This window comes from Saccopteryx leptura, chromosome 8 (assembly GCF_036850995.1).
Source record: "Saccopteryx leptura isolate mSacLep1 chromosome 8, mSacLep1_pri_phased_curated, whole genome shotgun sequence".
Classification (NCBI taxonomy): domain Eukaryota; kingdom Metazoa; phylum Chordata; class Mammalia; order Chiroptera; family Emballonuridae; genus Saccopteryx; species Saccopteryx leptura.
The window spans coordinates 51,191,858-51,218,678 of record NC_089510.1 but is presented as its reverse complement, the minus strand read 5'-3'; the positions used below and the strand labels follow the sequence as shown (position 1 = coordinate 51,218,678).

Sequence of the window (26,821 nt, the reverse complement as noted above, 5' to 3'; positions counted from 1 at the left end):
TTTCTGCATACAAGTTTCCTCCTCTTCATAAGCACATGTCATCTTGGATTAGGACCCACCCTAATGAACCTATTTTAACTTAATTATCTCCAAGCATGATCACATCCTGAGGGACTAGGGGTTGATACTTTAACATATGTATTTAGAGGGGACACAATTCAACCCTAAACACTGAGTCCCTAGAGTCACTTTTTCTGTTGTATCTCATGTGCTCCATGTAGAAGTTTGGTAAATATGTCCTTCCAAGGACACATCCTCCTCTTTTTGCATCTCTCTCTTGCTTTGCTCCAATCTCTGTAGTCCCTCCTTGGTGTCTGTTTTGGACTCTTTATCTTCATCTACCTCCTTAAATTTAAAAATTTTACAGGTTTTATCCTTGGCTTCTTCTCACTCCACCATCTCTCTCTAGTGATCTCACCCACAACAAGAATTCTGACTATCAGCTGTACTTATGCTGAAGACTCTTAATGTCTGCTCCAGCCCACACCTCTTTCTTGAGCTTTACACCTGTATCTCTACTTGACTACTTGCACATCATCATTTAGCTGCTCCACAGAATCTCAAATTCAGCATGTTAGAAAATAAACTCAACTTCTCCCCTCTCTTTCCCCTGGCCTAAACCCTACCCACTTCCTATATATCTATGTTGTGAAGGATGTCACTGTGTACTTAGATCTCTCCTTCCAAGCTCTACATTTATTAAAATCCAAATCCTATCAATTCTAGTGCTTGAACATCTCCTAAATGCATCCCCTCCTCTCCGATCACACCATAACTGTCTTGGTTTCATGTCCTTTAACACATCTTCTTAAATTATTACAGTATTTTTCTAAACAATCTCCTCATCACCCAGAATCAGTTCTGTACTCGGCTGCCAGAGGACTTTTTTTTTTTTTTTTTTTTTTTTTTGGTATTTTTCTGAAGCTGGAAACAGGGAGACAGTCAGACAGACTCCCGCATGCGCCCGACCGGGATCCACCTGGCACGCCCACCAGGGGGCGATGCTCTGCCCCTCTGGGGCATCGCTCTGTCACGACCAGAGCCACTCCAGCGCCTGGGGCAGACGCCAAGGAGCCATCCCCAGCGCCCGGGCCATCTTTGCTCCAATGGAGCCTTGCTGCGGGAGGGGAAGAGAGAGAGACAGAGAGGAAGGAGAGGGGGAGGGGTGGAGAAGCAGATGGGCGCTTCTCCTGTGTGCCCTGGCCGGGAATCGAACCCGGGACCCCTGCACGCCAGGCCGACGCTCTACCACTGAGCCAACAGGCCAGGGCCCAGAGGGCTTTTTTTAAAGCAAATTTTATCATAATCTTTGCTTGTTTATGACTCTTCAAACTTAAGCTGCGACTTTACAATAATCATGACTGAATGCCTTGGCTCTGGAGGCTCCTTGTTCTAGCCCCTCCCAGTCTCTACCTCATCCTTTTTTATTAGTATCTGTCAGACATCTTCTTACAGCAATAGTTGCAATTCTTACATGCATCTTATTTGTCTATTTCATCACCCAGACCTTGGGGTCTTTGAACCACGTAGACCCCCTACCCTGCCCATGAAGCCCTTAGCTGGTGGTCGATAAAAGGACCTATCTGAGTCATCTCTTCTGCTCTTTGCTCCAGGCTTTATGTCAGCACCTAACCTGGCTCTTAGCTTCTTTAGCAGCATATGGTTCTCCACTGTGATCCGAGTCATTCCCTTGAAGTGGCTGGCCTTGAACTCGGGCACTGCCTGTTTCAGGTCAGCTCCCCTTGGAGCCCAGTCTGGGGTTGTCCTGGCAGGTTCCCCGGATATTAAGCACCTGCTTGAAAAAAAACCTTTCTGAATTCTAGTCCTAGCATTGCCATCAAGCAGTTGTGTAATCTTGGACAACTCACTTTTCCTCTATTTATTAAACCTAACGATAGTAGTAAAAGCAACTAATAATCACTGAGTAGTCATCAGAACAAAGTTCTAAGCACTTTACATGGATTATCTCATTAAAATTTCACAACCACCTTATGTCCAGTCACATTTAGCCCCATTATATAGGTATGAAATTCAGCATTAAAATTGGTCAGTAATTTGTCCAAAGTCACACAGCTAGAAAGTGGGAGAAGCTGGGATTTAAACGCCAGCACTCAGGTTCCAAAGCGTAGCCATGCAACCTCTACACTGTTCCTCCTCCCAACACACAGCTCATTCTAGAGCCATGCCATTGCATCTGTAAAATAAGGAAATGAGAGCTCTGGTCTCTTCCACATAGAACATTCTATGAAAACAGGCCTATTAGGATCTAGTGAATTATGGGTAAAGTAGGTATATTTGAAGAGGACTCAAGAGACAAAAAGCTAAACACTAAGGGCCAAAGTTCTAACAACAAAATTTCACAAATTACGAGTTATTGGTTTCTTTTTCTTAGGTATCTAAATTTCTTTTTCTGCCTGCAGATGTTGAATTAGTTTAAAAGCACAAAGTTGAAATTAGAAATCATCTGTAGGTCTGATTAGCACTGTGTGTAAACAGGTATCATATATAAAAGTAGTAACACTGTACATTCCACCTTTTTTGTTCTTAAGCTAAAGACATAAAAAATTGTTCTACGATAGAATTTTTCATGATTGTATGGTATTCCATTGTGAATGTTCTCTAATTAACCAGTTAACCTATGTTTCGAACCTTAAGTTGTTTCCAAGATTTTCCCTATTAGACACAACGGCAAGAAAGATACCCATGTCACTAAAACTTTACAACCATACATGATTGTGTCCTTACAATAAATTTCTAAAAGTTGAACTGCTTGGTTAAAGGAAATATACATTTTAAGGGCTTTTGATATATATCACCAGATTATTGTCCAGAAAGATTATATAAATATTACCATTCACTGGTAATAAGGGTATAAATGTTCTTCCCTCCTTTGAAACTTGTAGGATTTTTGCTTGCTTGCTTTGTAAATAAAATATTTACCACTTTGATAAAAAATAATATATCACTGTTTTAATTTCTATTTCTTTTGTTTAAGATAAGACTAAACATTATTTATTGGCCATTTATATCCAAAACTTCCTGCTCATAATCAATTTTCAGGCACTTTGAAACAGAGAGAACCCAGACAGTGGCTCGTGGTTCTAGAGACATCTGCAGGCAGTGTTAACATAATTAAGTGGTACCACTTCTGTGGCTCCACAAAAATGATAAATTCTGAAAAATTATTTTTATACATGTGGAACATTTCAAAAGTCCGGTGGAGGAAAAAGGAATCTTTCCTTGGAAATTAAGTTCTAATCTTCTGAAACAAAAGCAGCAAAGCTGTTTTTCAAGCCTGTGAGCACTGGCTAGATGAGGGTTACTTCGATTTTCAAAGAACAATAATAAGTAACGACTGATTCCCGCTGCCACGATCTGGGAGAGGGTGGTTGTGACCCCTTCCCGTAAGTCACTGCCACGGGGAACTGCCAGGGCATGGAGAAACCTTGTGAGGGGGGAACCAAGTGGCAAGAAAGATTCTAGCTCTATTCCTTATGAGCGGGGTGAACGTTAGCCTCTCCAGCCTCAGTTATCTCATTCATAAAACACAGTGATGATGTCATCTGCCTGAGAGTCAGGGCAAAGATTAACGTTCAGTGAAACAACAGTAATAAAGTACACAGCACACCAAACATGTTCAATACCCAATAACTAACTGAATTACTCTACTTTTTTTTTTTACTACCTCATCCTACTCAGAATCTCCCATGGCCTGTTTGTGACTCATTATCTGACTTCTGTATTTTCTTTTTACACCTCTTCTTCCTCCTCCTTTTCCTCAGCCTCTTCCTCTCTAGCTTCACTATCTCATTATTCCATCCCCAGATCAAGCTGATTTGATATACACAAAGTCTGTTCCCTAGTTTTTGTCATACTTAGGCAGACATTTAAAAATTTCAGTTCTTAAAATCAACAACTGCAACATTGAAATATTTGAAAAACAAATTTACAAAATTCAAATTAATCACTAAGAAAATTCAACAAGCAATAAAATTTGTGGCAGCTCGATAATCCTCTCCTTCAAGTGCCAGTCAAATGTCTTTGATAGAAAAAATTTTTTAAAGCTTCCCTGCCTTGGAACTATGGAATCAACATGGAGTGGATGCTCCTTTTTGGAGAAGGAGAGAATGGCTTTGGGACTCTAGCCAATGTTTCAAAGGACAGACCATTCTTTCTCCCTGGTGTTTCTACCTTGGGCTTCTAAAATACGTTCTTAATATGGGTTAGCATTCTTGGGCAGGAAGGACACAAAACAGCACTCATTCTCAACCTCAGCCTGCCGCTGAGATCACTTAATTCAAAATCGCCTTTCAAAGAAAAATAAGAATAATCACTCACCATCCAAGATCCATCCTGGCTGTGTCCAGCATTGACCTAACGTCTGGGAATGATCCCACTTGTCTGTGTTAGTCCTGAGTCAAGGTGGAAGGAGGAGCAATCCCTTCCACGCCTGTGAAAGCCTTCCTTCTCAATGACTGCATATCCTGTAAGTTTCTTTAATAAAGGCTGTTCCTCTTTTCTTTTTTGTCAGATCTTGCTGACACTTGTGGAAGAAATTTAACCCTTTCCTTGGAGTTGAATTCATTAGTCTCGGTCAAATATATGCTTAAATAAATAATTTAGTGGTTTGAGTACCAGACCACAACATGAAGATGAGGCAGACAAAAAAATGTCTCCTCTTGAAATGTCCTCAAGAAACCTAGAAAATAAGATAATTTAAAAGAGTGGGGGGGGAGGGATCTCTGCATCTATAAGATAGAATAAAAGAACATTCTATAGATTTTGTTAAGACAGTAAAAAGGTGATTATGTGTGTGGATTGGGAGTATCTTCCCCTGCTGATTTCCATCACCAAGATGAGGGAGGATTTCAATGAACTTTGGAGCAAGGAGGTGCCCTCTTGTGAGAGCTGCACAACCAAAGATGGCAAACAAAAGCTACTGCTTTTATTATGTCATTCCTACTATATCCAGAGATTAAATTGGTCAAAGAGAAGATTCCTCAAATAGAGTCCCAGGAGGGAGGGGAAAAAAAGACAACATCCTAAAATTAAGAGATGTATTTATGAAAGAAACATGAAATTCATGAAGCAGAAACTATTACAGAAGAAATCAAACATGAACTAAATAGGGCACTATTAGGTCAGATTATCAAAAATTTATAAAAATAAATTCTTATTCAGGTAAATATTGTTAACATTTTAAATTCCAAAGACAAAAAAGCTAAAAATAAAATTAAAAAGTAGAATGCAGAGGAAGATTAAACCAACTTGGCCTCTTATTCAACCCTAAATAACGTAAAAACCATAGAACAATATCTAGAATTTAGAGGTAGCATTCTCTATCCAGATAAGATTCCAGTAAGTGTAAAGTCAATAGAAATATATTACCAAGGAAACATATGGATTTAGGGGCATACAACTCAGTCCACAAGAAATACTTTTTGTATCTATTAGATCTAGGTAGATACTAAAAACATCTATCAAGATATTAAGAGTATCTATTAAGATACTTCTTTAACAAAGTATTTTAAGAACTTAACAGTAAAATTTATAATTGTGCTATTTTCATCATTTATTTTACTTTGATACATACTATAAGACAATATATTGTTATTATTTTGCTTTAAACAGCCATTTTCTTTAGCACATTTAAATCTAAAGAAAAATAGATTTTACTTTTTTCATTTATTTCAATTCATTTATTCCATTATTTCATTTCAATTTTTGTGTATAGTCAATTTTCTGACCTATTTTACATTCCTTCAGCCTGAATTTTTTTGTTTTTGTTTTTATATTTCTTGCAAAGTATGTATACTGGCAGTAAAATTCACAAATATTTGTCTGAAAAAGTATTTCTCCATTATTTGTGAAGAATTTTTTGCTGAGCAAAGAATTTGAGTTGACAGTTTTCTTTCTTTTAGCACTTTAACTATATCACTACATCGGCTCCCTACTTATATGGTTTCTGGGGGTGGCGGGAGAGTCTGCTGTAATTTGTATCTTTGTTCTCTGCAGGTATTTTTTTTCCCCCTCTGTATATTTTCAATTTTTTTGTCTCCTTTTTGATTTTAAAAAAATTTTTTGAAAGAGGCAAAGAGAGAGAGGCAGAAACACGGGGTTGCTCCTGCATGTGTCCTGACCAGGGAACTAAACCAGCAACCTCTGTGCTCCAGGATGACGCTCCAACAAACTGAGCTATCTGGTCAGGGCTTAATTTCTTTTTTTAGAGACAGCGAGAGGAAGAGAAAGAGAGGAGAGGGGGAAGGGAAGCATTCATTTGTTGTTCCACTCAGTCGTACATTTATTGGTTGCTTCCCAATTGTGCCCTTACCGGTGATCAAACCCACAACCTTGTCATTTCAGAACACGCTCTCAACTGACTGAGCTAACTGGCCAGGGTTTTTTTTAAATGAATTTTTAAACAATTTATTTGAGCTTCCAACTGACATATTCTGTTTTATTTACACCAGAATAAGGATTTAAGGGACAGTATTTTTTTTATTATATGTATTGAGGTGACATTGGTTAATAAGATCACGTAGGTTTCAGGTGTACATTTCTAGGTTTCAAGTGTACATTTCTTTGGAGAGCTTTGTTTTGCTTTTAGCAGTTTGAATTTTGGTATGGACTGAATTATGTCCCCCCCCCCCCACAACATTCATATGATGATGTCCTAATCCAAGTACCTCAGAATGTGACTGTATTTGGAGATACAGCCTTTAAACAGGTGATTAAATTAAAATGAGGCTGTTAAGGTGGCCCTTCATTCAGTATGACTGATATCCTTATACGAAAAAAAAAGAGATGACATCCATGGACAGAAAGATGACCATGTGAAGAGACAGCAAGAGGGAAGCCATCTGCAAGCCAAGAGGAGATGCCTCAGAGAAAATCACCCCTGCCAGCACCTTGATCTTTAACTTGCAGCCTTCAGAACTGTGAAATATACATTTCTGTTGTTTAAACCACCTAGTATATGGTATTTTGTTATAGTTGCCTTAGCAAACTAATGCAGATATGATATGCCTAGGACGGGGGTTATTTTTTTCTTTTGTTTTTGGTATTTATCCTTTATGGTGTTTTCTGAGCTTCTTAGACCTGTGGTTTGAGGTATGGCATTAATTTTAGAAAATTCTTGGCCACTTTCTCTTCAAATATTTATTTCTCTCTTATATTCTTTCTCTCTGCTCTATCTGGGATTTCAATTACATGTATATTACACCATTTAATATTTTCCTTCAGCTTTTGGTCGCACTATTCTGCCTTTTCCCCATTTTACTTTTTCTCTTCTTTACCAGTTTAATGCAATTTCTATTGACTTATTTTCAAGTTCAATGATTCTTTCTTTTGCTGTGTCAAGTCTACTGATGGACCTTTTTAAGGCATTTTCCATCTCTGTTACTGAATATTTTACTTCTAGCATTGCTGTTTGATTCTTTCTTATAGTTGAGATTTCTCTGCTGAAATTATCTGTCTGCTCTTGCATATTACCTAACTTTCCCATTAGATCCTTTAACATCTTTTTTTTTTTTTTTGTGACCTGAAGTCCTTTATTTATTTATTTATTTATTTATTTATTTATTTATTTATTTATTTACAGAGGCAGAGATAGATAGGGACAGACAGACAGGAATGGAGAGAGATGAGAAGCATCAATCATCAGTTTTTCGTTGCGACTTCTTAGTTGTTCATTGATTGCTTTCTCACATGTGCCTTGACCGCGGGCCTTCAGCAGACCGAGTAACCCCCTGCTGGAGCTAGAGACCTTGGGTCCAAGCTGGTGAGCTCTTTGCTCAAGCCAGATGAGCCCGCGCTCAAGCTGGCGACCTCGGGGTCTCGAACCTGGGTCCTTCCGCATCCCAGTCCGATGCTCTATCCACTGTGCCACCACCTGGTCAGGCTAGATCCTTTAACATCTTAATTATAATTATTTTCAATTCCTTGTGAGACAGTTTCAATATCTTTGTCATATTTCTGTCTGGTTCTGATGACTGTTTTGTCTCTTCAGATTTTTATTTTTCTTACCATGTTGTATATGTTCCCTCCACCACCTACCATGTTGAGGCCATGTTTGGAGACAGAGCCTGTAATGCTGGTGGCCAAGGCCAGGCAGGTCCACATTGGATTTGGGCAGACAGTAGAGAAACTGCGAAGCCTGAAAGCGTTGGGCCATTACCATTTAATGGAGTTTCTCAATGGCAGACGAGCAAACAGGTAGGGGAAAACCACTTCCCAAGCAAATGAACAGCAAAATGGCCCCTCACAGTGGCAGGCAGGCAATCTGCAATTCATCATCTGCAATCTTTGTGGAGGGCAAGCACCTGTGGCCTTACCCAGATTATACGCTCGTGGTGCTGCCACATGCTCATGCACTAATCAAGCAAAGTGCTTGCAGCTAGTAAACCAGTGAGCAAGCCTAACAGATATTTTCCCCACATTCCACCTTTTTAGTGTTTCTCGCCTCACCATATGCAATAGATATCTCCCACAGTGGTCCCTGTGCAAGGTATGAGGTACATTATATAAACATAAACAGTACAGACTATAGCAACCAAATTACAAAGGCACAAGCTATTACAAAAAATGAACTTACAAAGGTTCCCTTCACAATGTCTCCCTGAGCACTCTGTCCAGAGAGTTAACTGGAGGCCCACCTCTAGCACCCATCCCAGGGTAGGTGGGAGGGCCTGTACAGTCCAGGGCTATGTCCATTGAAGAAATGTCCTTGGGGCATCTCTGCAACTGGATGGAAGCAGCTTCCTGGTGCAGGAGGGCCTCCACAGTTGCCATGGCCGCCCACCAAGGTCTCTCATAGTACTGTCCAAAAGCAGAATGTCTATCCAGCAAGGGAGCTGGTGTTCCTCTCTCTTTGCAGTTCAAGAGTCCATTACATCACTCAATGATCAGTCCATGATAGACAGGCCAGCTCTCTGTGCAAATCACCAAGGTAAAAGTCTATTATAGACAGCTAGCCATGCTGTTCTTTATTAACAAATCTCAGCACCTTTCCATAAGCACTATGTCCATTGTCAAAATCCCCTTCTAAACCTCTCAGCAAGCTTACAGGGCTTGGTGGAGTCAAACACATTCAAGGACTGTGCTGCCTTAACAGTTCTCTTAGCTGCTGCCGCTGCTGCTACTGCTACTGCTGTGTTAAAAAAGCACTTATTATCTTCTAATGCCAACACTTGCTGCACATTAGAAATGGACCAGTGGATTGTCAATTTCCCATGGGCTCCAGCACCCTGCCTGTCCCTGTAGGACAGGTCACTAGGCCTTCCCCTGGACAACGGGTCTTGGGGATCCTCCTCTCCCACAGCTGTCTCCAGCAAGTAATCCTGCAACCATGCAACCCGAACACCAGCCATTTTCCTGGCAGCTGCCGGGGTCACCTGCTTTCCCCACTTTTTCAGCAGCTGGAACCTCTGTAATGGCTCAAGCTGCTGCAAAAGCTCTAACAGGATTTTATTAGAACTGCCACCTAATTTCTCTCTATCTTCCCTGGCCACAGGCAAACCTACTCACATCTGTGTTCGTGTAACCTTTCCAGGCCCATTTCTCTTATTAGTTGGGGGACAGCACGGGCATCAGCCCTCACAGCCTTATGGTCCCATGCTATCTCCAGCTCCCCCAAATCTGCTACCATCTGTGTAACTACATTAATGGGCTGCCACACATAAAGCTCAAGATAGCCACTAGTGACCCAACAAGGACTGATGAAACACTAAAGAGAATAAGGGTCCCTTATCCCTGCCATAAACACTTCCCCATCTGGCCCACAGGACTTCAGGTTGAAAGCAGCATTCCTCATACCTAGTTCCTGAAGAACCTAGGGGCAGCTCACTATAGGACTGCCACTGACTCACTGCCCCTGGCAAGTCCCCAGCAATCTGGCGGACCATATGAATGGTGGCCATAACCCATTCTAATGGGATATGGTTTCCTGGGTTGTCATGGCAGTCATGAAGACATTTCCTCAAGGAGGAGTGCATGGTAATGGAAGCCAATTTCTCCATCTCTGTTCTAGAGAGCATGATGCCATCCACTTCCTATGTCCCACAACTGCAGCAACCAGGCTTCCAGGGACTTGGTGGGTTTCTGCCTGAATTGTGATCCCAACTTCATCAGCTCTGCCTGGGTGAAGGGCCGGACCACAGAGTGCTCCACTACCTGCAGACGGGGTTGTACCTAACCCTGAGGCACTCTTGGACACTGGCTTTTTACCTTCTGGGTGACTACTAGCCAGGCTCCGAGTCTGCTGACATCAGTTTCAGTCTAAACCTCCCCCTCATAAGAGGAGGAGTTGGAAACATCTGCTCCCACCAACTCAGAGCCACTCCACCAGCATGGATGCTGCTCCTTCTTCAGCACCCACCTCAGCTCCTGTGGCTGCTGGCTCTCGGCCTGAAGCTGAGACTTGAGCTCTTCAACCCACAGTTGTTTCTCCAATAACTGTCGCTGCTAATATTCAGCTTCCAGGGAAAATTGCAATTAGCAAACCTGTAATTTCTTCTCCAAAGATTATTCCAGTTGGTGCTTATCTTGCATCTCACACTGTAGCTATTGAGAGCCATTGGCTTCTCTCTCTAGTATTCATTCCAGTTCACACCATTGCTGGTTCTCAGCCTATACCTTACCTGCAGCTCTCAAATCTGCAACTTTTTCTCCATTGACCGTTCCAACTCATGCCATTGTTGGCACTAGGTTTGCAGCTCATCCTTCAACTTCTGACCTTGGGCAGGCTCTTACACAGAGCTCTTGATTTTTTTCTCTCAGGGCTATAAAAACCACCCAGCCCAAGGCCCCCAAAGGACAGCCATGGGGAACCATACACAGAACAACAACCAGTCCTCTAACCCACCTTTCAAGGGTGTTGGTGGCTCCATACCAATCTGCTCTGAATCCTGCCCACTATGCCACATGTAATGCCAGTGGCCAAGGCCAGGCAGGTCCACATTGGATTCAGGCAGATGGTACAAAAACTGTGGAGCCTGAAAGTGTTGGACCATTACCGTTTAATGGAGTCTCGCAACAGCAGATGATCAAACAGGCAGAGGAAAACCACTTCTCCATCAAATGAAAAGCAAAATGGCCCCTCACAGCGGAAGACAGGCAATCCACAATTCTCCTGTAGCCTTACATAGACTTTACACACGTGACGCTGCCTCATGTTTACACAGAAATCAGGCAAAGTGCTTGTAGCCAGGAAACCAGCAGGCAGCCTAACACAGTTGTTTTCCTCACAGAGCCTTTGGGATGTAATTAGGCTTAGATAAGGTCGTAATCATGGGGCCTTCATAATGGGATTATGAAGATGTTCATCTGAGAACAGACGCCCAAAGAACTTTATTTCTATCTCTCTCCACTGTATGAAGACACAAGAAGACGACCATCTGAAAACCTGCTAGAGAGCTCTCATCAGAACCCAGCCACTCTGGCACCCTGATCTTGGACTTCCCAGCCTTCAGAACTGTGAGAAATAAATCTATGCTGTTTAAGCCACCCAGCCTATGGCATTTTGTTATGCTAGCCTGAGAAGACTAAGACCACCACAATTTTTTGATCAAAGTCAGATGTGTTTGTAATGCCAGTGGCCGAGGTCAGAGGGTTCACATTGGATTCTGGCAGACGGTAGAGGAACTGTGGAGTCAGAAAGCATTGGGGCCATTCCTATTTAATAGAGTGTCGCAAGAGTGGATGAACAAACAGGGGAAAACTGCTTCCTGTGGCAGCAGGTGAACAAACAGCAAAAAAGGACCCTCACAGTGGTGGCCAGTCGATCAGCACTCTACCCTGAGGGAAAGCACCCATCACTCTACCCTGAGGGCAAGCACCCATAGCCTTTCATAGACTATACACACGTGGCGCTGCCATGTGCTCACACACTAATCAGGCAGAGTACCAGAGAGCAGGTCTAACACAGCTATTTTCCCAACAGTGTTATTATATAAGATAATAGAGACTGGGGTAAACATCTTTTATCCTTAAAGATAAGTATGGCTTTCCTTCTGCTAGGCCAGGGGTCCCCAAACTGCGGCCCCCTGAGGCCATTTATCCGGCCCCGCTGCACTTCTGGAAGGGGCACCTCTTTCATTGGTGGTCAGTGAGAGGAGCATAGTTCCCATTGAAATACTGATCAGTTCGTTGATTTAAATTTACTTGTTCTTTATTTTAAATATTGTATTTGTTCCCGTTTTGTTTTTTTTACTTTAAAATAAGATATGTGCAGTATGCATAGAGATTTGTTCATAGTTTTTTTTATAGTCCGGCCCTCCAACAGTCTGAGGAACAGTGAACTGGCCCCCTGTGTAAAAAATTTGGAGATCCCTGTGCTAGGCCCTTAGTAATATTGGGTATTTGTGTTAATTTTGTCTGCAGTTGAGTTGGATTTGAAGTTTATTGTTGCTATAGTTAATCTTAGTGCACCGCAGGCTCATCTTTCTCTAGGGATACTTCATGTGGACTATTTGCCAGAGTGCTTCTCTCAGTATCTGCTCAACACTTGGCTTCATGTCTCTGTGCTTTGTTTTCAGTCTTTCCTTTGAATTTCTCCCCAGGAAGAATCTGTTTTTTGCAGTTTTCCTTCCCTTATTCCATTCTTATTTTTACTTGATGCTTAGTAGAGTGGTTATGGGAATGGGGAATCATCATTAATTGTTTCCGTTTTAGTCAGACATGGTCGACCTGGCCCTTGTGGGCCTTCACGAGACTTCCTGCCCCTCCTCCAGATCTAGTGCTGAGCCAGAACCCGTTTCCGGGGCTAAATTTGCTTGTTCTTGTTTTATGTCCTCAGTATCATTGGGCTCACACCAAAGGCTTAAGGATAAAGTTTTTGTTTCCATTATCCCTGCAGACTAAGCTTTTTGTTCCATTAGGGAGACAGAATAGATGGGTTTGACAGAGTTTTAGCAGCAACGTCTAGTCCCCCTCATCCAGCCATCCCTATGAGGAACATTTCCACGGGATTTTCTCCAGTTTTCCTTGTGAGTTCCTGGTGAGGTTCTCACAGGAAAAACTCTGCAAAAAGGAGCAAGATCTCAGAGGCTTCACTTATAACAGTAGCCCACACTTAGCCTTTAGCAATTTATTATAATTGTCCAGCTGATTACTGTTCCTGGTTACGTGGCATCTGGAGAGCTCTGCTGCAGATAATCAAACACTGAGCTTGCTTTTGCACATAGGAGCCGTTTCTCCCTAAATTTTGGGTTATGTTTTGTTCTGTGACAGAAGTTCTCATAAGGAGTCAAGAATCTATATTAGTTTGCTGTTTGTCCAGCATTTTCCTATTGTAAGGGTGGGAACAAATCTCTTATAGCTCTCTATACCTCTGAGGTGAAACCAGAGTAAATCTCTATAATTTTTAATATGCAATTTTGGGAACTCAACAAAACTAACCAGATACACAGATTTGCTGAAACGAAAGTCAACATACAAAATCAAATGAATGTCTATAAACCAGCCACAACAATAAAAAAAAATTTAATGGTACAATTTACCATCAAACTATATTAATACCTAAAAAGAAACTATAAAAATGTGTAATGTTTCTACCTAAAAAACTTTTAAAAAGTATATACTATATATATATATGGAGAGAGAGAGAGAGAGAGAGAGAGAGAGAGAGAGAGAGAGGGAGGGAGAGAAAGTGAAGACTATAAAAACACATGAAGGTAAATACTAAGTTCAAAAATTGGGAGGCTCGGCCCTGGCCGGTTGGCTCAGTGGTAGAGCATCGGCCTGGCGTGTAGAAGTCCCGGGTTCAATTCCTGGCCAGGGCACACAGGAGAAGCACCCATCTGCTTCTCCACCCCTCCCCCTCTCCTTCCTCTCTGTCTCTCTCTTCCCCTCCCACAGCGAGGCTCCATTGGAGCAAAGAAGGCCCGGGCGCTGGGGATGGCTCCTTGGCCTCTGCCCCAGGCGCTAGAGTGGCTCTGGTCGCAACAGAGCGATGCCCCAGAGGGGCAGAGCATCGCCCTCTGGTGGGCAGAGCGTCGCACCCTGGTGGGTGTGCCGGGTGGATCCCGGTTGGGCGCATGCAGGAGTCTGTCTGACTGTCTCTCCCCGTTTCCAGCTTCAGAAAAATACAAAAAAAAAAAAAAAAATTGGGAGGCTCATCCCTGGCCAGTTAGCTCAGTCAGAGCATCATCCTGAAATGACAAGGTTGTGGGTTCCATCCCCTGTCAGGGCACACACATGGGAAGCAACAATAAATGCATGATTGAGTAGAACAACAAATGAATGTTTCCCTTCTCTCTTCCCTCTCTCCCCCTTCCTTTCTCTGTCTTCTAAAAATCTATTAATATATACAAAAAACTGAGCCCTGACTGGATAGCCCAGTTGGTTGGAGCATCATCCTGAAGCACAGAGGTTGCCGGTTTGACCTCTAGTCAGGGCACATACAGGAACAGCTCAATGTTCCCGTCCCTCTGTCTCTCCCTGCCTCTCTCTCCCTGCCTCTCTCTCCCTGCGTCTCTCTCTCTCTCTCTGAAAAAAAATTTTCAAGCCTCAATAATATAAAAATGTCAATTCTTCATATCCCCCCAAATTGACCTATCAATACTGGTAAGGCAATCCTAATTAAGATCTTACCAGATTATTGTGGAAGTTAGAAAGCTGATTATAAAATGTGTGTGAAAATGCAAAAAGCTAATAATAATCAAAGGCTTCTTGAAGAAGAAAATGGTATGAAAGGACTTGCTCTAGTGGATATCAAGATTTTTTTATAAAGCTATAATAATTAAGCCTGACCTGTGGTGGCACAGTGGATAGAGTGTCTACCTGGATTGTTGAGGCCGCTGGTTCAAAACCCTGGGCTTGCCTAATCAAGGCACATACAACAAGGAATAAGCAAGCAATAAACAACTAATGTGAAGCAACTACAAATTGATGTTTCTCCTTCTCTCTCTCTCCCTCTCTCTCTAAAATCAATCAATAAAAAAATCTTTTTAAAAGCCATAATAATTTAAAAAGTGAGGTTTTGGCACAAGGCTTGGCAAATGAATAGACAAATGGAAGAGAATAGAAAGTCCAGAATCAGATATACACATGTATGTACACTGGACTTTTGGAAGAGCTGACACTGCTGAATAGGGAAAGAAATTAATTTTCAATAATTCGGCTTGGTCAGTTGGCTATTCCTATGGGAAAAAAAGGTGAAACTCAACCCCTTACTTCACACCTCAGTGTTATGTGGCTTGTAGATCTAAATGTAAAAAGCAAAGTATTGATATAATACTTCTAGGAGATAATTTATACAGAAGAATATTTTCATAACCCTAGGAATGCAAATATTTGTTGAATAAAACACCTAAAACTAAAGGATATTAAAGAAAAATATGAATAAATTAATTTAAAATTTTAAATCTTTAAATAATTAAAGATTAATAAATTAATATAAATAATGAAAATATCTGTTTACCAAACAATATCATTAAGAGAGCAAAAAGGTAAGTCACAAATTGGTACTACACAATTTGTAACCTATATAACCACAAAAAGAACCATACATCTAGAATACATAAGAAACTTCTACAAATCAATAAGGATAGAAAATTGAATAGAAAAATAAGTAAAAGATTCCATCAAACAAAAAATAAAAAGAACAACCGAAAGTCCAATTAACATATGAAAAAGTGCTCAACTTCATTAGTCATCAGAGAAATGCAAATTAAACCACAATGCAATACCATCACACACCCACCAGAAGAGCTATAATTAAAAAACTGCCAACTTCAAATATTACCAAGGCCGTAGAAAAATTAAAACGTTCATACACTGGTGGTCTGTAGGTAAATTTGGAAAAGTCTTGTATTTTCTAGTAAGTTTGTACATATGGTTATTCTACTGGTAATCTGTTGCTGCGTAACAGAAATACTGTTCTGGTGACTTAAAACAGTAAACATATATTCTCTCACTCTGTGGGTCAGGAATTTGACAGTAGTTTATTGGTATGGTTTTTGGCTTAGGTTCTCTTATGAGTTTTTGGTCAAGATGTCAGGTCCTCAGAAGAACTGACCACAGATAGGAAAGTTCCTCTCCAGATGGCTCACTCACATGACTATTGACAGGAGAACTTAATTTCTTACCCTATGCGCCTCTGCACAGGCCTGAATGTCCTCATGAGATTGCAGCTGGCTTCCTCAGAGCAGTCAAGGAAGTAGCTATAATGCCTTTTATGACCTAGTCTTGGAGGTAACACACTGCCGCTTCTGCTATTCCATTCATTACAAATGAGTCACTAAGATCAGCCTACACTTGAGGGTCATGGATTTAGGTTCCCCCTTTTGAAGGAAGGAGGGTCAAAGAATGTATAGACATATATTAAAATTACCATGCATACCTTATTGACCAGACAATTTGGCCCTGAGTTATAGAACCAAAAACGGATGGGTGTGTGGCACCCCAAACAGTTACAAGAATGTTTATTCATAATAACCACATAGTAGAAACAAATCAAATGTCTATCAACAATAAAATGGATTAATAAATTGTGATATAGCCTAAGAATGGAATACCACTCAGAAATAAAAATTAATAAACTACAGATACATACAAAACCATAGATGAATGTCACTAAAATAATATTGAGACAAATTCTAAAAATGCATTCTACATTATTTCCTTTACATAAATATTAAAAGAGACAAAATCAGTCTACAGCGTAAGAAGTCAGGATGGTGGTTACTTTTGGAGAAGATAAAGGAGATAATGATTAAAAAGGGTTCTCGAGGGGGGCTTCTGAAATGGTGATACTGTTATATAATGCCCAGAATGGCAATTGCATAGGTGTGTTTACATCATGATCGTTCATTGAGCCATATACCTCTGATTTGTACAGATTTCAGAATTGTCTGATACTTCAAATTTGGAAAGTTTAGAAAACATGCCAAGGAAAGAAAAAAAGTACAGTACTGTACTTTGAAGGCAAAAACAAAACAGGTCTGTCTGTGTGCTAAATTTGGTTTGCAAGTAGATAGTTTATAATATCTGTTATAGACCACGTTTGGTAAATATGATCTTTGGCAGGCCTCAACGCAGGTGTAATGAGCATAAATCTATTTCTGTAAAACTTAGAATTGCATAATGTTGGTTCTGGAAAAGGCCTTCTGGATCATTTGATGCTGTGATTTTTCAAACCAACCCCTCTAACAGAGGCAACCCCTTAGGTATGCCACAGAATGTCAGACCTTCTCAGAACACAGTATAAAAACCACTGATCTTGTGTTACAAATAAAGAAACTGAGATTTAGAGAGACAGTGTTACTTGTCCTGCACAGCTACTTGGGGGTAATGTCCTGAGATGGTACCATGAGTATGTTATGCTGTCCTGGTGAAGACGTCAGGAAAGGGAAGTTACACACTCCATGACCCTGCGCTTTGTAGTGGAAACTCTCCTTTTCTGTCACTTGAGATAGTGGCAAAGCAAAGTTACCAAAGAGAAGCTCAGATAGGAAATGTGTTGGAGAATGTTCCATTTAGGGACTACCCTGGGGAATGCCCTATTTGGTAACAAACCCTTTAACTATCTTTCCAACTCTGGCTACACATTAGAACCCCCTGGGAACTTTTAAAAAAATACTGCTTCCTGGGCCTCCCCATAGATTAATTGAATCAGGCTCTCTGGACTGAGCTGGAAAGAACTGGATAGTCTGACCTTTATTGAGCTTTACTGATATGGGCATGGACTGAGCTCATTATCTTAGAAGAGTCTGAACAGCAAACTGGGTCTTGCCACAAGAGAAGAAAACACCAGAAAGAAAAAGAAATACCTGGTGATAGCAGAAATTCAGACTCTCAACCTTTGTTTCTAGGACCTCTTCTCTATGGCTCCAGCCTCAGGAATGCAGCCCCCCATTTGACCCTGGTTTCTCTTCTTATAGTAAAATATTGAAAAACCAGATTCTTGGGCCTTGCATAAGTGCAATTAAAGTGCCTTGGTATCATGCAGGATTTTAGTTTCCCATTTGATAGTTTAAAACATTCTCAGCCCAAAGTGACTTATATAACATCACACTGTGTCAGTGGAGAAATATCCTGGCACAAACATACTTGATCTGCTTCTACACCTACTGCTGCTCAGTCTTTGTTGTCTTAAAAGGTTTATTTCCATTGATTTGAGGGCAGGGTGTGAGGGAGAAGAGAGAGAGAGAGTCTCTCATTCTAATTAGTTGTTCCATTTAGCTGTGCATTCATTGGTTGCTTCTGTTATGTACCTGATGCAATAAACCTCAGCTTGCCCAGATGACGCTCTATCCACTGAGCCACCTGGCCAGGGCCAAAAGTATTTTTAATTACAAAATATGCCAAAGATACATAAAAGTATATAAAATAGTATAATAGGCACCCCTTAATACCACTTAAATTTAATTGATTTTACATTTTTAGTGTAATTGTTTTAGATATTTAAAAAATAAATAAATTGTACAGATTCAGCTAAAGTCCCTCCTGAGGTATTCTTCTCCTTTTTTCTCTCAGGAATAAGGATGCACTAAGACTGGTGAATCCCATTCCCCTCAATGTTAATATATATATATTCCATAATACTATATGATGCTGTTTTGTGTCCTAACAGTTGGCAAATTTCTGTTAATAGTATTTTAACTTTTTATTAAATTTTAATCATCCATGGTATAGATCTAGTTAATTCATTTTTATAACAGCTTGTTATCTTATTTTATTGATAAGCCTCATGATATTTATTTATTCTTCTTGATGGAAAGTTGTTTTCAAGTTTCCCACAGATTGTTCTTCAATGAACATTTTGCACATGTATCTGTCTGCACAGTGAGAATTTCTAGAACGGAGACCAAGAAGGAAAATCACAAGGTCCTAGAATTATATAAAGTTTTGTCAAATTATTCTCCAAAGTAGTATAGTCAATTTACACTTCTTACAACTTTACCAACACTTGTTTGGCTCAGACTTTCACATTTTAACCAATATGCCATTTGTGAAATAGCATTTATTGGTTTACATGATTTCTGATTACTAGTCAAGTTGTGCATCTTTTAATATGTTTAGTAGTGAATCAGATTTTCTCTTATGTGAACTGCCTGCTCATCTCCCTTACCACTGTGTTGTCTCCTACTTACTTTTTAGGAGGTTTTGTAATTTTTTTGCTTTTGTTTAAAAAGCACAGAAAATACCTTTTTCTAGTTTGTGGTGTGCTTTTTCATTTTGTATATGTTGTCTTTTGTTTACGGAACTTTTCAATTTAACCTAGGCTTATGTATGTCTTCCTTAATAAATTATTCTTCGTGTTTTTGTTTAAGAATTTACTTTTTCTTTAAGGTCACATGGGTATTCTACCATATATTCTTCTAGAAGCTTGATATTTTTGCTTTTGACGTTTAGATTTTAACCAGATCGGAATTTTGCTGGTGGTATAAAGAAAAGGTATAGGCATACCTCCTTTTATTGTGCTTCACTTTATTGTGTTTCACAGATGTGCTTTCTACAAATTGAAGACAACCCTCACCAACAGCAAAAGGATTATGACTCACTTACTTTATTACAATACTTGCTTTATTGTGGTGGGCTAGAGCCAAATCTGCAGTACCTCTGAGGTAGGTCTGTACATTTTATCTTTTAACGTAACTGTCCCAGCATCACTTATTGAATAGTTTATGCTTGTCCCATTGAATTATAATGTCGTCTTTGTTATATATCAAGTTCCCATCTATATGCATGTCTACTTCTAGAATCTTTTATGCTCCACTTGTTTATCTAGATGTAAATGCCATATTACTTTGCTTTAGCTTTATCATAAGAAGAGGTAAATCTTTCTCTTCCTCCTTATTGTTTTTCAATATTAGCTTGGCTATGTACCACTCTATAATTTTCATTTAACTTTAAAAATGGCTTATAAGGTTCTGAACAGATTTTTCAGATTTTTGTTAGACATATATAGAATTTATTGATTAATTTTGGAAAATCATCATCTTTATATGTTTTTACTCATGAACATGGTATATCTTTGCATTTATTTAAGTCTTTAAAAAATATTTTCTCCAGGAAAATAATTCAGTCAAAAAATGGGCAAAAGAAATGAATAGACACTTCTCCAAAGAGGACATACAGATGGCCAATAGGCAGATGAAAAAATACTCAACATCCCTAATTATTAGAGAAATGCAAATTAAAACCACAATGAGATATCACCTCACATCAGTCAGAATGGCGCTCATCAACAAAACAACACAGAGTTAAGTGCTGGCGAGGATGTGGAGAAAAGGGAACCCTCCTGCACTGCTGGTGGGAATGCAGACTGGTGCAGCCACTGTGGAAAACAGTATGGAGATTCCTCAAAAAATTAAAAATCAAACTGCCTTTTGACCCAGCCATCCCACTATTAGGAATATATCCCCAAAACACCACATCAATGATTCAAAAGGAGAAATGCACCCCCGTGTTTATGGCAGCATTGTTTACAATAGCCAAAATCTGGAAACAGCCCAAGTGACCGTCAGTGGACAAGTGGATTAAAAAGCGGTGGTACATATACACAATGGAATACTATGGGGCCATGATAAAAAGGAAATATTACTTTTTGTGACAACATGGATGGACCCGGAAACTATTATGTTAAGTGAAATAAGCCAGGCAGAGAAAGAAAAATATCATATGACCTCACTCATTTGAGGAATCCGACGAACAATATGAACCGAGGAGCAGAATAGAGACAGAGGCGGGATCAAAGGATCCAAAAGGAAAGCAGACAGTGGAAAGGGGATGATAGGGTGAGAGGATGGGATGAGAGCAGAAAAGCAAATCCTGGAGGGATGGGGGCAGGGCGTTATGAGGAGGGGACAGGGGCGATGTACTGGGGAACATGGGGGAAGGGAGGAAGTATTCGGGGGGACACTAGAATCTATGTAAACACACTAATTAATAAAAGAAATGTTTTCTCCATAAAACTGTTCCACATGTATTGTTAGGTTTATTTCTAGTTACTTTAATAGATTTATTGCTGTTGCAATGTGTATTTTAAAGTTATACCTGTATCTTCCTAATGGATGTTGCTGGTATATACAAATGCCAGTGACATTAATAGATTGACCTTGTTTCTAGCAACCTCTCTTGTTAGTCCTTATATATAATATTCTCTCCAATATTCTATGTAATCATAATACTTTGAATCTTTATTCTTTTTTTTTTTTGTCAGAGACTGAGTCAGAGAGATGGACAGATAGGGACAGACAGATAGAAAGGGGAGAGATAAGAAGCATCAATTCTTCATTGCAGCACCTTAGTTGTTCATTGATTGCTTTCTCATGTGTGCCCTGGCTGGGGGGGCTACAACAAAGTGAGAGACCCCTTGCTCAAGCCAGTGACCTTGGGGTCATGTCTATGATCCCATGCTCAAACCAGCAACCCTGTGCTCAAGCTGGTGAGCCTGTGCTCAATCAAGCCAGATGAGCCAGCATTCAAGCCGGCAACCTTGGGGTTTTGAACCGGGGTCCTCCGCATCCCACACTGTGCTACCACCTGCTCAGGCTCTTTTTTGCCTTTTTCTTTTCTTATTATGCTAGTTATAATATCCAGTATAATGTTGAATAGGAGTGGTAATAATGAGCATTTTTTTCTCCCAAGCTTCTTTCACTAGATTCACTAGATTTCACTACCTTTTGCCTTTAGCTCTACTTCAAGTTTAATTATCTTGTTATATCCACTAACCAAGAATTAGGTCACCCAGGACCCTACTGACCCAAACTTCCCAAATAGGTTTGCAGCTCCTACCAACTTCATTCAATCAGTTGCACTTAACAAAGTATTCCAATCATTCATAGGATGGTCCACTATTTTGTCAGGTACAGTGTATCTGTAGTGATTCATAACCCTTTATATACCTATGTTCTTTAAAGGAATTACCATCCACCCAGGCTCAATAGTCAAAAATTTACATTTTTCTCACAAGTTCCACATCTAATTTATCATCATTCTTATCCATTCTAGATTCTAATTTTATCAGCCAATGTATTCTCTTCTCTATTCCCAACACCAGTGATTGACTTGAGCCCTAAGTATCTCCCCCTTTGACTATAGTAACAGTTACCCAACTGTTTTCCCTGCCTTTCATCTCAATTTTGCCTAAAATTCTTCTCACTGCTGCCAAGTTTATCTTTCTCAAATACAGGTCTCATCATGTTTGCCAGACTAAAAGCCCTTCACTGGCTGCCCATTGTCTCATTTCTCTAGTTGGTCACACAAGCCCTTCCTTTACCCTGGCGAGCTCTCTAACGTACTTTACTGCCAATCCCCACCCTGTGCTATAGTCTAACAAATATGAAGTGCTTATAGTTCAGCTATGGTATTTCCTGGTGCCACAATTTCTTGCACATGCTGTTCTCTCTGTTTGCCTTGCTCTGGCAAAGTCTTATTCATTTTACACCCAGCTCACAGCTCACTTCCTTTAGGAACTAGGGACAAAGAGCAGTACCTATATGCCAGGTACTATGCTATTAGATTCTAGGCACACAAAGATGAGTAATATATACAGCTTTACCTCAAAGGAACTTGTTCCAGAACTCCCCATAGGTACTAATACCTGTGGACGCTCAATTCCCTTTGTTGGCCCTCTGTATTTGCTGGATTCTGATAATTGAATCCGTGGATATGAAACCTTGGATATGGAGGGCTAACTGTATTTGGATGTTGCAGTATTAGTGAGTACTTTCATTTCTTGCTTCGTCCTTTATTTTATTTATTTATTTGTATTTTTCTGAAGTGAGAAGCAGGGAGGCAGAGAAACAGACTCCCACATGTGCCTGACTGAGATCCACCCAGCATGCCCACCAACGGGCGATGCTCTGCCCATCTGGGGCGTTGATCCGTTGTGGCTGGAGCCATTCTAGTACCTGAGGTGGAGGCTATGGAGCCATCCTTAGCACCTGGGCCAACTTTGCTCCAAATGGAGCCTTGGCTGCAGGAGGGGAAGAGAGAGATAGAGAGAAAGGAGGGGGAAAGGTTGGAGAAGTAGATGGGCACTTCCCCTGTGTACCCTGATTGGGAATCGAACCCGGGACTTCCACACGCCGGGCCAATGCTCTACCACTGAGCCAACCAGCCAGGGCTTCTTGCCTTGTCCTTTAACTTTAACTACCTATGGCATGATTTTTACTTACTTATTTTCTTTTTCTGACATTTCTTTTCTCAATTCTTGATAAATATACATGTAGATGAGCAAATATATTATTCTCAAATACAGATGCATGTGTGTATATACAATAGATGCAGTATTCAGAAACATTCATAGACACAGTTTCAACTAGCAAGTGTGATTATAAGTGATGAGATCATAAACTCAGGACTTTGTGGTTACAACTTGGACCAGTTGACACAAAGGAGCACAGTATGGCTAGGTTAGTGATTAAGGGTGTATGCTCTGAAGGTAGATGGCCTGAGTCTGCATCTTATTTCTGCTACTTACAAGCTGAATGACCTTGAGTAAGTAACTGAACCTTTGTACCTCAAGTTTTTGATCTATAAAATGAAGACAATGATAGTCCCAGCCTCATAGTGCTGTTAAGAGAATTGTTGAAGTTAATATAAAAAGTGCATAGAATAGCACCTAGCACATCTTTAATAAATGGTTGTTATTATTATTACTTTGTATATGAATAACACTTTTGTCTTAGTCATATCAACAGGTCAAGTGATTTTTACTTCTATATCTAGCAATGAAAGAACTGCTTGTTCTGAGCCAAATGTGTACATTTGTCTAATTTTTAATGAACCAATGGCATATATTGGCACAATGACTGGCCCAGGAGAGCTCATGACAGTAGACTGAGATTTTCTTTATAAATCTAAGTGACATATACAGAAAAAAACTGCATCAACACACACTGATGGAGCCAGTTAACAGCACACACAGATTGAGACAGGTCTATGAAAGTGTATAGTATAATAGCTGAGACCACAAAGTCTGGAATTGGACTATGTCACTTAGATTGATAACTCTACCACTCACTAGATTTGTTACCTTGGGCAAGTTACTTCCTTGTACCTCAGCTTTCACAACTGTAAAATGTGATTGAAAATAACAGCTCTTATTTTACACAGCTATTGTGGGAATTTAATGAGCTCATGCATGTAAAATACATAGAACATTGCTTGCTGCATAATATATAAGTAGTGAAGAAAAAAAGATCCATGTAGTAGGCAGAGAAACATAGTTAACTCTAAGGTATTCACTCTAAGAGAAGAAATGGAGGTAGATGTTCAACTGAATAAGCAATTCCCAAGAGAAAATAAGAAAATTCTATTCTTCTGCACTTGAGATAACCTTTGTTAAAGACATTTATTTTTTTGTTTTTATAGAAGTCTCTAACACATCCCCTCAATTATGTTTTGTTTAGAAAACTAGAATTTCCTAAAATATCCTCCATGGAATATCTGCCCTGAAATATGTATGAAAAAAATGATTTATGGTTGAATAATGCTGAGAAATATTCCTTTGGAAATTCAAATGTATACTAGCACACTAAGGGTTTGATAAGTCCTGGAGAAAAAATGTTTTATTTAGTTTAATCCAGCATGTCTTGAATTTATTTGATCACAGAGTCTTTTCCCCATATACTATTTATTAACATCCCATTGAACTACTGTTTTATAAAATAAACACGGAGCAACACTGGCTTCAATGAATATTAAAATGACCTTTATACCAAAGCAAGGGCTAAGGGTGGTGGGAAGTAGGTCTGGGGAGGAGAGGTTTTATACAGTTTTAGACTGGGATTGAAAATTTGCCTAGAACAATTCACTAAACCAGCGTCCACACAATCCCTCTGGGTCACAAACATTCAAACACACACAATGTTCATGGAAGTATGTGTGGGATCTCTGGAGGGGGGAGGGGAGCACCCATCTTTTACATTGTATCCTCCTGCTGCTATGCTGGGATCCCACTGTGGAAGACCTAAAGTCTCCTAAACATACCGTACCATCTGCCCTTGACCACGACTTCCTGAACTTACTTCCTATTTAATGGAAGAAAAGAAGCTACAAGAAAAAACACTTAAAATGGAAGGGCTGAGTTGGGCAACCAGAGGCCAGACCCAGGAGTGGAGGAGGAGGAGTGAAAATGGGAGAAGGGACTGCATTGAAAGCTCTAATCAGATTCATAACAAGGATAATCTTGGGTGGAGGTGAAATGAGGGACACCAGTAACATCAGTGAGAAGGACTCTTCAGAGCAGAGCAGAGCAGGTATACACTTCAGAGAAATAATATTGACTTGTAAGGTCAGTGACCAAAATGGAAACTTCCAGAGGAGCAGAAAACATGTTAAATACACTTTTATAATTATTTTCTTGAGGAAAAAGATGGTGACAAAGAGGGAGGAGAATTGTGTTTGTTACAGGAAGGGTAGCATGATAAAAAAAATTCCTGAGACTTTTGGACAAAATGGTGGCATAAGTAAACTAGGGAATTAAAGAAGAAGCCACATTGAGACTGGTAGGAGAGGCAGAGATGCGGAGTGGACGGTCCCATACCCACATGTGGCAGACAAAGACTGGGAGGGGTATCTCAGCTGAGGAGGTTTTCCCTGAAGGAGCCAGGGGTCCCAGCCCCACACTCTAGGCCTCCCAGCCCAGGGTTCCAGCGTTAGGAAGAGAAGTTCCCATAACCTCTGGCTGTAAAAACCAGTGGGGATTGAGGCTGAGGGAAACAAGAGGGCTGCTGGAGTCTCAGGTAGTACCTGTGAAGGAAGAGTGCAGACTTACTCAGACTCTCTCCTTCTGAGTTCCAGCTCTGGGGCACAGTGCAACAGGCACCAGAGACATATGGGTGGAACCAAATTTCTCGGCATCCAGGTAAAGCTGGAGTGGGGGGGACAGCTTTCTCCCAGGCAGAAGTGCTAGCCAAGGCCATTGTTTCTTTTCTGAGCCTTCCCCCTACAGAACAGATGGACACCATATCTGAGACTCCATCAACCTGGCTCCCATTGCTTGCCCCACCCTGATGATTTTCTGAGGCCTCAACCCACCCAATTTTCAGGCACCCCCCCCCCACCACAAGCTGTTTCCAGTGGCTTTTCCATAAAATGACCTGTGTTGGTTCATGCTTCAGATTCTCCTAAAATCTTTCAAACAAGCAGCATCTGGCCCTCAGTATGCCCCATATCTCTTGCTAATTGGCCCCAGCCCTGGCACTAGCAGCAACTGGCCTTGGTTCACAGCCTGACCTTGCTTGGGTACCTCCAAGCCCAGTACAACTAACAGTCATCTGCAGATCACTTTGTAGCTCATGCCGAGTGGTTCTGGGAAGAACACAGGTGGTGGTTGACCTTTCTCTACACTTCTTGGGAAGCCCCAGAGCCAGAGAACCCAATGAATAGCTTCAGAATATGTTGAAACATCACTACCACCTCCACAAGCAACACACTCAAGGGGAAGACTCAACAGGAACCTGAGTCCTGCTGAGATAAGTAAGTCGTGTTCTATTGGGGGGGGTGCACAGCTGATCCTCCACAGTGTTCAGAGGTCTGTGGTCAATCGTCACAGCCAGTCTTTGCAGGTGATTGGCCTGGGGGTAAATCCTTCCCATTGATGTACCAACAGCAATCAGGGCTCAACTACAAGAGGAGGTGAACACAGCCCACCCAGGGTGGGGGTGCGTGCGAGTCCTCTGCTTGGTTGATCAAGGAAGATGTACCACTGGACCCTGCAGAACACCTACATTAAACCACTTCATCAAGCCTGGCAGATGTAGCAACTGTACACAAAACATAGAAACAAAGACAGGGAGGCTGCCAAAATGAGGAGACATGGAAACATGTCCCAAATGAAATAACAGAACAAAACCCCAGAAAAAGAACT

At 40.6% G+C, this 26,821-nt stretch overlaps 1 protein-coding gene across 6 annotated transcripts in view; it reads right to left on the bottom strand.

The window, feature by feature from the left end:
• The window catches only part of CD86 (CD86 molecule), an 82,249-nt gene extending 77,771 nt beyond the window's left edge, over positions 1-4,478 (bottom strand). For 5 of the 6 annotated variants that reach the window (XM_066347252.1, XM_066347249.1, XM_066347248.1 and 2 more), the window contains exon 1: positions 4,339-4,478. In XM_066347252.1, the coding sequence (XP_066203349.1) occupies positions 4,339-4,370 (32 nt within the window). In that variant the 5' untranslated portion in view covers positions 4,371-4,478. The remainder of the gene's footprint in view (positions 1-4,338) is intronic. The other variant, XM_066347254.1, reaches the window with a different exon arrangement.
• Positions 4,479-26,821: the final 22,343 nt, after the last annotated feature.